This window comes from Bos indicus, chromosome 29 (assembly GCF_029378745.1).
Source record: "Bos indicus isolate NIAB-ARS_2022 breed Sahiwal x Tharparkar chromosome 29, NIAB-ARS_B.indTharparkar_mat_pri_1.0, whole genome shotgun sequence".
In the NCBI taxonomy this organism is placed as follows: Eukaryota; Metazoa; Chordata; class Mammalia; order Artiodactyla; family Bovidae; genus Bos; species Bos indicus.
In genome coordinates this window covers 46,828,601-46,839,982 of record NC_091788.1, presented here as the reverse complement: position 1 = coordinate 46,839,982, position 11,382 = coordinate 46,828,601, and the positions used below count along the sequence as shown (strand labels likewise).

At 58.6% G+C, this 11,382-nt stretch overlaps 1 protein-coding gene across 1 annotated transcript; it reads left to right on the top strand.

Moving 5' to 3' along the window:
- The first annotated feature begins 2,293 nt into the window (after window positions 1–2,293).
- LOC109553966 (mas-related G-protein coupled receptor member D-like) lies at window positions 2,294–11,091 on the top strand. Its single transcript, XM_019954288.2, has 3 exons — window positions 2,294–2,868; window positions 5,275–6,230; window positions 8,312–11,091. The coding sequence occupies exons 2-3, from the start codon at window positions 5,277–5,279 to the stop codon at window positions 8,336–8,338; spliced, it is 981 nt and encodes a 326-aa protein (XP_019809847.2). The 5' UTR covers window positions 2,294–2,868; window positions 5,275–5,276; the 3' UTR covers window positions 8,339–11,091.
- Window positions 11,092–11,382: the final 291 nt, after the last annotated feature.

The following is an 11,382-nucleotide window of genomic DNA, read 5'->3' as shown; positions in this document are numbered from 1 at the left end:
CTCATTAGAAAAGACTCTGATGCTGGGAGGGATTGGGGGCAGGAGGAGAAGGGGACGACAGAGGATGAGATGGCTGAATGGCATCACTGATTCGATGGACGTGAGTCTCCGTGAACTCCGGGAGTTGGTGATGGACAGGAAGGCCTGGCGTGCTGCGATTCATGGGGCCCTGAAGAGTCGGACACGACTGAGCGACTGATCTGATCTGATCTGATCTGATGTGATATGCTACTGCTACTGCTAAGTCGCTTCAGTCGTGTCCGACTCTGTGCGACCCCATAGACGGGAAGCCCACCAGGCTCCCCCGTCCCTGGGATTCTCCAGGCAAGAACACTGGAGTGGGTTGCCATTTCCTTCTCCAATGCATGAAAGTGAAAAGTGAAAGGGAAGTCGCTCAGTCGTGTCCAACTCTTAGCGACCCCGTGGACTGCAGCCTACCAGGCTCCTCCATCCATGGGATTTTCCAGGCAAGAGTACTGGAGTGGGGTGCCATATATGGTCAATATCAAATACTGATTCACATTGAAAGGTTTTTTTTTTTTTTTTTTTGCACGATATGAGGCTTGTGGGATCTTAGTGCCCCGACCTGGGATCAAACCTGGGCCCTCCGCAGTGAAAGCTCAGAGTCCTAACCACTGGACTGCCATGGAATTCCCAAGGAATACCTCATCACCTAGAGAAGGCTTGGTTCCATTCAGGACTTTCACATCCTAAGAGGAAGATTTTCAACACCCTTATTACAAGTCAAATGGGGTCAAATTCCTGTCTCCTGTCCATGCAGTTGTCAAGGTTAAGGGTGTCCCCAGGGGGATCTTGGCCCCATCTGATTGGTGACAAGCGGAATCCAAGGGGCATGATCAGAAAGACCTGCTTCTTGTTTCTCCTCTGACTCCTCAACGTTTACTTAGAGGTGTCAGTTCTTCCCCAGCTTTGGAGGAAAACTTGGCCAGGCCCCGACTTCCCTGGACAGACAACAAAGTCTGGTTTCAGAAACGAGATGGAGTCTGCTGTCACAGACCGGGTGGGCGGTGATCTCCTCTTGGACTGTGGGCGTCTCCCCTCAGGCCTCTCCTCCTGCCTCCTCAGTAGTGGTAATTCTCACTTCAGAGCAGTGGGAGGAAGGGGCTTCTGGAAAGTTCTGACTGGATGGGCACCATCATGGATGGATTCACCCTCTCTGGGCCCGATGAGGGCTCACAGCTGACCCCTTCCCTGCAGAATGCTCATCTGTCCTTCAAAGGCCGCTGCTTGTTCCGTGGAAGGAAAGCTATGACAACAGTGTATTAAAATGCAGAGACACCACTTGGCTGACAAAGGTCCATATCGTCAAAGCTGTGTTTTTCCCAGTAGTCATGTACTGATGTGAGAGTTGGACCGTAAAGAAGGCTGAGTGCTGAAGAATTGATGCTTTTGAAGTGTAATGTTGGAAAAGACTCTTGAGAGTCCCTTGGACTGCAAGGCGATCAAACCAGTCAATCCTAAAAGAAATCAGTCCTGAATATTCATTGGAAGGACGGATGCTGAAGCTGAAACTCCAATACTTTGGCCACCTGATGGGAAGAGCTGACTCATTGGAAAAGACCCTGATGCTGGGAAAGATTGAAGGCAAAATAAGAAGAGGGCAGCAGAGGATGAGATGATTAGATGGCATCACTGACTCAATGGACGTGAATTTGAGCAAATTCTGGGAGATAGTGAAGGACAGGGGAGCCTGGTGTGCTGCAGTCCACGGGGTCGCAAAGTCAGACAAGACTGAGCAACTGAGCAACAACTGGGAACCATGGCAAGTGGTCCATCTGCTTGGAAGACGCTGCATTTGCAGCAATGGGCAGGCGCCAACCGTTCTATGAGATGGACATGTGCCACCACGAGGGAACTTTGTCACAGATAGTTAGCAGCTCGCCAAGGTACACCCTAGGGTGCATGTCGAGCTGGGGGTGGGGCTGGCTCCTGACTGCCTCCCTCACCCTGGAGGAGCCTGCGTCTGGGGTTCCCACGTGCCATGCTGACAGGCACCCCCATCCCAACACACAGGACCCCCTTCTGGAGCAGGGCGGGCCTCTGTGCTTCCCCGGTGAGAGGCAGGGCCCCTGGCCAGGGCTGGGGTCGCTGCCCATCAGAGGTTTGCCCCAAAGAAATCCTTTTGTCCCCCTCCCCCCAGCAAACCTGCCACCTCCCCCAGCCCCCATCGCTGCCACACCTTCCCTTGAAGCCTCTGTGGAAACTTCCTGTTACACATAGAGGAACGGGCCGAGGGGACAGAAGTCTCCCAGAGTCATGTGACAGCCGGAGTTGAACTGGGCCTTAAACCCTCTTGGGGGTTCCCTATCCAGGGTCTGTCTTTCCACCTCCTGCAGTGAGGAGCTTTAGAGATCCAGAAGTTTCCATGCAGGTGCTCTGCCAGCCCCAACCCTGCAGGGCGAGCCTCATGGTCTCCTGGCTTCCAGAGGCACCGGGCTCTCAGTGGACCCCGGAGCTCCCAGCTGGAGACCTTCCCAAAGCCCAGTGCCCCGAACCTTCCCTGTGGAGACCGGGTGGGGTGAGGGGCTGGCTACTGGTGCTTCTCCATGCCCCCGCCCTCCTGTGGGGCCTCCTGGGCAGCCCATTAGCCCGCAGCCTTGGGCTCCTGCAGGGAGAGGCCTAATGCAGCTGGTCCCCCAAGGGCCCTGCTTCCCGAAGACGGATTGGGCGTCTCTTCTCAGAGGAGGAGGCAGAGCCTGGGGTGGATCCCGGGGACCGGCCCGTCGGACTCTGCAAGCCTTAAGCCAGACCTGTGGCCAGAGAAGCCGAAGGGCCGGGCCCCAGGGAGCCACCTAGGTCTTCAGGAGCTGGGTCCTCCTCCAGGCGCGGACGGCACAGGCGAGCCAGGTAAGAAGCCGCTGCTTCAAGCCCAAGGTCAGACCTTACCCCGTACGGCAAGCGCACCCTGAGCAAGGCCGCTCGTTCTGGGGCCGGGGTTCGGGCGGACCCGAGGCCTGGACGGTCCCAAGTCTCCTCTTTCGTGGGAAAGATGGGTGGGAAAGTGGCCCTTAGGTCCGGTGAGTTCCTCCCATCCCCAGGGCCGGCCGTGCCATGAGCCCCACGCGGGAACAGCCCCACCCTGGGTGCCCCCAGCAAGTGCCCCCAGATCGAGGCGAACACAGACAGTCCTCACTGAGGGTGCCGGGGACGGGAGGGACTCTCATGGCCCGGACGCCTCCTCTCGTCTGACAGACGTCTATGGGAGACCCCCGCCTGCCAAGTGCCCAGCTCTGCCATCCAGTGATGGGCGTCCAGGCCGAGAATCACTGTCAGGGGGCTGAGGCTGGCCGGCCCCCCCGTCCCTGATATCCGTGCCCCACCCGATGACCATAGCCCAAAGGACCTGCGTGGCCCTCTCAGCAGATGGGGAGGGGTCTCCAGGGGCTGGAGGAGGTCACAACTCCAGGCTGGACACTGGAGAGCTGGGGGTACATGTGCTGGTGTCTGAGCCAAAGGTGGGGGGGTCCAGCAGGGGAGGAGGGGGCCCTGAGGCAGCGCAGGGGTGGGAGGACTCTCCTGGTGGAATGCAGCATCCCGAGGTTCCTGATCCTTCTGAAGCCTTCAGTGGTCAGACCCCACGCTGTCCTCCACACACATCTGCAGGAGGACAATCGGGTGGTGGACTCAGGGTCTCTTGTAAGGAGAGGTTAAGGGCACACGGCCTGGGGCCGTGGCTGCCACCCCCCTCCCCCAGCAGCCCCTTCAGCCTTGAGCAGCATCTCTCGGCCCTGACTCTGGGGGGAGGTAGGAGGGGGTGTGGGTCCCTTGGGACTGGGAAGGGGCCTCGTTCAGGTCCCATCCCCCACCCTCACCCAGGCTGGGCACTAGGAGGCCTCAGTGACCAGTTTGAGAATAAACAATATGATCAGTAATATGAATATCACTGGGGTTTCCCAGGTGGCACTAGAGGTAAAGAACCCGTCTGCCAATGTGGGAGACCATAAGAGAGGCGGGTTCCATCCCTGGGTCGGGAAGATCCCCTGGAGGAGGACATGGACACTCACTCCAGCAGTCTTTTGCCCGGAGAATCCCCACGGACAGAGGAGCCTGGTGGGCTACAGTCCATGGGGTCGCAAAGAGTTGGACACGACTAAGCGACCGAGCATGTATGAATATTGGTTAGAAGTGATACAATCCATTACACCATTAATTCAGAAAGAAACAACCTTTGTAAAATAAAGTAGCAGCTGCCCCAGAGACCGATTCCCTGATTCCGCACCCAGGGCCTTGACGTGTGAGCCGGGTTCCCAGGGGACCCTGCCCTCACATGTGGGTCCGAGGAGGCAGCTGAGCCCTGTGAGTGGGTGTGAGGACCGTGACCCTGGCGGGTGCCGCAGGCCCAGAGAGCAAGGCCACGTGGTGCTTCCAGTCCCAGGCTGTGGAGTCCACCCCAGGTCCCGGCCGAGCCCCGAGGATGCTGAGCTTTGCCACCCTGGGCCTCTGAGCCCCGCGTGCCCGGGTGGAGGGCGAAGGGGTCAGATCAGGCAGTCAGTGGACAAAAGGAATGAAACCAGCCCCGGGTGGAGGGACGCGCAGGCCCGTCAGAGTGTGGACACACGTCAGGGCTGGGGCGCCTGGGCCGTCAGCCACACGGCAGGTGTTGTGTGGATCATGCCCTCCCTGGGCCCAGCGTGGTGCTCACAGCTGGGTCTGGCAGGAGGCAAGCCCTGCAGTAACTGCAGAGGGGCCGTGCTGACCGCAGGGCGCACTCTGGCACCTGGGAAGGTCAGGGGTCAGGGAGCTCACCGAGCATGCTGCGCCCCACTTGGTCCCCCCACTATGATGGGGTGTGAGGTGCCAGGCCCAGGGGAGGAGCAGTGCCCACCCCCTCTTCCAGGGGGCACCTCACAGTGACCAGCCATGCATGGCACTCTGCCCATCAGCGGCCACTCTGCCCACCCACGCTGACCACTGCAGGCCCGGGAGTAGTAGCCACTCAGAGGCTCTGAGGGACCGCCCCCAGCAGGGTGGAGGCCAGGCCTGCAGCAGGTACCGACGGCCAAGCCTGGGGACTCGGAGCCTTGCCCCGAGCTTGGCCACCGTCACATCCAGCAACAGAAACGGACCCTGGCCTGCCCCAGAGCCGGGAGCACGTAACCTGAATTAGGAGTGAGGGAAGGTGGCCTGGTGTGGCCAGTGATGGCTCCAAAGAATGGCAGCTGGTATAACCAGAGGACTCCCTGGGGGTGGGGGGTACCTGAGCTGCAGGGACCCCAGCTCTGTGGCCCTCAGCTCTCTCCCCACTGTTGGCAGGGATGGAGAACACTCTCAACAGCAGCGGCTCCAGGAGCAGCAGTCCAGGCCCCACCCCGGCGCCCCCCGACACAGTACGGGAGGTGCTGGACGCGCTGGTCGTGTTCACCTGCGTGGGCGGCATCGTGGGCAACGGCCTGGTGGTCTGGCTGCTGGGCTTCCAGCGGCGGAGGGGCCCACTGGGCATCTACCTGCTCCACCTGGCCGTGGCTGACCTCCTCTTCCTCCTCTGCTCGGCCACGCTGACCGTCCTGAGCGCCAGCTCCTGGGGGATCCACATGCACCGCCTGGGCCCCCGGGCGGTGAGGAGCGCCGGGTACCTGGCCTACACCGTGAGCCTGAGCCTGCTGACAGCCGCCAGTGCCCAGTCCTGCCTCCCCGGCCTCTTCCCCACCTGGTACCGGGGCCGCTGGCACCGGCGCCTGTCAGCTGCGGTGTGCGCCGTGTTCTGGCTGCTGGCCGTCCTGTTCATCGTGCCGGCCTGGTACTTCCATGACGAGGCTGAGCATCCCCACTCGTGGCTGGGGTCCAAGGCGGAGACCGTCTTGCACTTCTTCACCCTGGTCAGCTTCACACCCATCATGGCCCTGTCCGGCATGGCCCTCTGCATCCAGGTGCAGAGGAGCTCGCCCCCGTGGCAGCGGCCGCTCACGCGCCTCTACGTGGCCGTCCTGCTCTGCGTCTTCGTGTTCCTCGCCTGCGCCCTGCCCCTCGGCATCTCTGGGTTCCTGCTCTACTGGCTGGACCTGCCCCAGAGCGCGAAGACTCTCTTCGGCCATTTCACCTGCTTCTCTCTGTCCGTGAGCAGCAGCACCAAACCGATGATCTATATCCTGGTGGGCAGTGGGGGCCGCTTGAGCCTGAGGGAGCCCCTGGGAGCCGTGCTCAGCAGGGTGCTGCAGGAGGAGCCTGAGCTGGAGGAGCGGGAGATGCCCTCCACTGACCCCAGTGACGAGGTGAGGGTCTGAGAGCCTCTGGAGCCCTGCCCGAGCCGCCCACCGTATGCCAGCCATGTGAGCCCTGCCCCGCGGCTCCCTGCCCAGCTCCCTCCCTTTCCCAAGCCCAGCATCCAGCAGTCACTCCAGAGGCAAACAGCTGCTGTGCCACAGGTCCCGGGGGGGCGAGCGTGCGAGGCAGTGAGGAGGAAGCTGAGGTCCCGGGCCCGGGGACACAGGAACTCTTGACAGCAGTCAGGTGAACAGCACAGAGCTGTTAGCCACCCCACAGCTTTGGCGGGTGCCCCCCACCGCCAGGTCCCAACCCTTCAGTTGTTGGATCATCAGAGAGGTCCTGGGAGAGGCAGGGCAACTGGGGCAGTGGTCAGGGGGCTCAGGGTGAGGGCCAGTGTCCATTGTATCTAGGTGGTTCAGTATTATTTTTAACACTGATTTCCTTGGCTGCCCCGGGTCTCAGCTGCAGAATCTTTTTCTCCTCATGCATCTTCACTGCGGCACGCAGGGTTTTTGAGTTGCAGCACGCAGTATCTTGTTCCCTGACCAGGGATCAAGCCCGGGCCCCATGCATGGCGAGTGCAGAGCCTTAGCCACGAGACCGCCAGGGAAGTCCTGGTGGTTCTGTGTCTTCACTGGACACGCAGCAGCTGAGTGCCAGAACGGGTGACAGGCTGCAGGGGCAGCCCGCATGCCCCACGGGAGCAGCACAGATGGCGCTGACCGGGCCGTGGGCCACGGGCGAGAGAAGGCACGCGTGGCGCCAGCACCGGGGCGGGCGGCCCAAAGTGGACGGAGGAGCGTACCTGGCAGACACTCTGGGATCCCCAGGGTCCTGGACCCAGCTAGAGTGTGGAGGTGGCTGAGAGGGGCAGGGCCCTGGGAGCTACGGGATCCATCAAGGCCCTGGGTCCCTGTGCCGCCCTGTTCACCCAGAGGCCTACAGGCCAGAAACAGAGGCCTGGGGTGGGACTGCCACCCCGCTGGGTCCGTGCTCACCAAGAGTCACAAGGGCAGGCGGTTTCTGCTCAGCCACACTCTGCAGCAGCGGGCACCCTGCATGGACCACGCATACAGCAGGCATTTAATAGGTGGTGTTTAACATTTAAACGGGCATTTAACAGCAGCTCGAGCAGGTCGAGTGTCGATGCTCACGGGGTGCTCACAGGTGCACCCTGGCTTCATCCACTCACTCCTTTGGGGCTCTTCTGCCTCCTCTGCATGGACCCCTGGGCAGCAATGGTCTCCCCCACCCAGCTCCGTGCCCTCTGACCACCCCTCCTGCAACCCCGCCCACCAGCTCCAGTCTGCCTCAGGGCCTTTGCACCTGCTGTTCTCTCTGCCCAGAATGCTCCTCCCCCAGCTGCGTGCAGAGCTCTCTCCCTCATTTCCTTCAGGTCATCACTCAAGTGTCACCTCTTCAGAGAGGCCTTTCCTGACTGCCTTACATAAAATAATACAGCACACACACCCCTCTGGACCTCCCACCCCACTCCACTTGCCCTGTGGGCTCCCCGCTGTGTACTACAGGCTCACCAAGAGGGACTGTGTCCATCTGGGTCACAGCTGTGCTCCACACCGAGGACAATGCCCGACACAGAGAGGGGCCCAGGACATGTTTGTGGAATGTGCCGCTGGGCAGGCAGGCCTGGGGGCCCAGGGAACAGCAGCCACGATCGTGGGGTGGGGTGGTAACCCAGATGGCTCCAGTCCATACTCATCTCCAAGAGCTGCTGCTGCTGCTAAGTCACTTTAGTGGTGCCCAACTCTTCGTGACCCCATGGACTGCAGCCTACCAGGCTCCTCCGTCCATGGGATTTTCCAGGCAAGAGTACTGGAGTGGGTTGCCATTGCCTTCTCTGATCTCCGAGAGGGCCTTCCTCAAATGACACACTCCATGAGGGCCCTCCCCCATGCCCAGATGGGAGCCTTGGCATTCATGTAGGCACAAGTGAATGAAAGTGAGTGATGTGTGTGTCTGCCTGTTGATGTCCATAGCACATAACCCACACCATCCTCACCCGGAGCCGACCACTGGTCTTCGGCTGTTTCATGCATATGTGATATTTTTTTTCTCCCCTCTGTAGGGTAAACTCCCGAAGAGGAAGGCCTGATTCTTTACAACCTTGCCGAAGGCTGATGGCAAAGACTGCCATCCGTCACCAAAATCTGACTTCCAGAATGAACAAGCAAGCTTGCGCATGGGCTGCTTCTTTGCTTTATCTGTTTTGAGGCTGTGTTATTTGGAGCATACGAGCTTAGGGGTGTTCTATCCTGGGGAATTGGAGCTTTAGTGGTAAAATATGAAGCTGCCCTCGTGAATCGAGAGGTGTCAATTCCTTACAGTCTATTTGATATTATCGCAGCTCCATCAGCTTTCTTGTCTTGCTGTTCGTGCGGTGCATCTTCTCTTTCTGTGACTTTCAAGCTTTCTGTATCCTTATCTGTTAAGGTGTATTACTTGTAAACAAGTCAGAATTGGATGGAGTTGTAACTTTGAGAATTAAACCCACCACTGCAGTGAGTGGGCTTGTGGTTCCTGAGTCCCGCATCCCATGCAGGAGTCAGTCCTGGGTGACGGCAAAGTGGGATGAGAAGGCGGGAAGGCCCCGCCCTCACTGAGGGACCACAGCGATCGGGGGCGGGGAAAGGACTGGCTCTGGCTTTGAGACTTGGCTCCGCCATCACCTCCGTGGGGACCTTCTGGCCTCGCAGAGCTGTCTTCTCATCTGTAAAGTGGAGACAGCCACCTCCCCGCCCCCACCAGGCTGCTGTGTGCTGGTCTGGCCTCCATCTATCAGCAAGCGCTGAGAAGTGTCATCCCGGGGCCTTCTGCGGAGGAGACCCGAGCTGCGTTAGAGCTGGGTGGGCATAGCCCAGCCCTGCCTGAGCCATCCCAGGCCCTCTCCATCCTGTCCCTGGATCCACCAAGGGTCAGGTAAAAGATGTCAGCCCGCACAGGGACTCGTGGGATCTCAGAGGAGGAGCTTCCATCCCAGGTAAGGCCAGGACTGATGTGGCTCTTACATCACCTAGGCCTCATTTTCCAGGGCAAGGCTGTGCCCGTCCTTGACTTAGGAACTCCGCTTCGGACTCACGGAGCCCAGGGCACACTCAGGCCAGGGTAGTAAACAGGGCAGCGAGGCTGACCAAGGGGGCTGGATGAGGGGACCCAGGTGGGGATAACCAGGAGAGCCAGGGTGGCCGGGGAGGCCGGGACAACCGGGGGCCATCAGGATGACTCCCTCCAGCCTGGTCAGACAGCTCCATTCCAGTCCGCTCCCGTCCACTCTGCTGCCCAACCCCCGTGCCCCCAGAGGCACGTATCGGCTCCCTTTGCCAAGGGGACGTTTGCCCTTTCAGACCTGGCTCCCTGCAGTCTGACTGGGCGAGAGCCAGGAGGACGCAGAAGAAGGAAACTAAACACAGAGCCATTCGGCCCGGAAACAAAATATGGCAACCGGCTGTTGCAGTTCCGTCGCTCAGTCGTGCCAGACTCTGTGACCCCAGGGACGGCAGCCCGCCAGGCTCCTCTGTCCATGGGATTCTCCAGGCAGGAATACTGGACTGGGTTGCCATGGCCTTCTCCAGGGGATCTTCCTAGTCTGGGAATCAAACCTGGGTCTCCTGCATTGGCAAGGGGGTTCTTTACTGTCTGAGCCACCATACTTTTCAGCAAATCCGGAGCCTGGCACGAAGTTGCAGGTTAACAGTAAACAGACGAACAGATGAAAGCTTAGTATCCTCCATCCTAGAACGAACCAACCCGGGGGTTGCACGTGGTGGCTCCAGATAAGACAGAGCAGAGGCGAAGCTCGTCCTGAAACCTGGAGAAAAGGTGAAGCTACACGCACTGGGTTTCCCAGATTGTGCTAGCGGCCAAGAACCCGCCTGCTGATGCAGGAGATGCAAGAGATGCGAGTTCGATCCCCAGGTCGGGAAGATCCCCTGGAGGAGGGCATGGCCACCCACTGCAGTATTCTTGCCTGGAAAATCCCACGGACAGACGAGCTTGGCGGGCTACAGTCCACAGGGTTGTGAACAGTCGGACACCACTAAGCGTGTGCACACTCACACACACACACACACACACACACACACACACAGTCAGGGACACCCCCCTCCCCAGCTCCCTGGGCAGAGGCTGGAGGAGTCTTTACCAGGCATGCTTATTTCCTGTAGCTTATGTAACAAATGACCACAAACTGAGCATTTTAAAACAGAATAAATTCGGACTAATATCTCTCAGGGGACTTGGAGCTATTTTTTTTTTAATTAGGAAAAAGCAACTCCTTGTAGGGATACTTTAGCCTGTTGCTGCCTGAAAGATCACTAAAGTAGGATGCTACAGAGTGCTTCTGGCAGACAAAGCATTCACTGAACCAGGTGAGACTGATTAGCTGAATCACGGCAGATGCTTCGCCTCCTAACCTTTTCAGCCAATAACACTTTCGCACGGACTTAGGGTCCTGTTTTCCGTGTTTCTCTCTTAGTTGTATCAGAATCAGATCCTCAGTATTTTAAACTGGGCAACATACTTACATGTGCTAAAACTGAAAGTGGAATGGAATCGCTACAGCGAAATATTTCAGACTTCCCTGGTGGTCCAACGGTTAAGAATCCACCGGCCGACGCAGGGGACACAGGCTCGATCCCCAGTCTGGGAGGATCCCACATGCCAAGGGGTAACTAAGCCCGTTGCGCCACAACTGGCAAAGCTCACGTGCTCCAGAGCCTGCTGCTCCACAACGAGAGAACCCGCTGCGGCGAGAAGCCCATGCTCGCCCCAACTACAGGAAAGCCCTTGCGCAGCGACCAAGGCCCAGGGCAGCCAGACACAAATACACAAAAATAAAATAAGCTTCATTAATAGGCACTGACGCTTGCATTTTCTACCCGTCTCGTATGTCACAAAATAGTCTTCTGAGTTTTTTCAACCATTACTAAATGTAAAAGTCATTCTTCGCTTGTAGGCTGTACCCAAAGAAAGGGCCAGGGGCCCAGATTGGGTCTGAGGGCAACCGTTTGGCAACCCCTGATCCAAATAACATCGGGAAAATGGTTTACTGAATTCTGGGGGAGCTCCGTGATGTAATACGATGAAGCAGTTTTGAATGACGATTGTGACAAATATTTTTAAAACATGGGACAATGTTTA

Coding starts and splice junctions, on each gene's coding strand:
- LOC109553966 (XM_019954288.2), top strand. CDS start 5,277: ATGGAGAACACTCTCAACAGCAGCGGCTCCAGGAGCAGCAGTCCAGGC. Junction 6,231..8,311: donor CCACTGACCCCAGTGACGAG/GTGAGGGTCTGA, acceptor TCCCCTCTGTAG/GGTAAACTCCCGAAGAGGAA.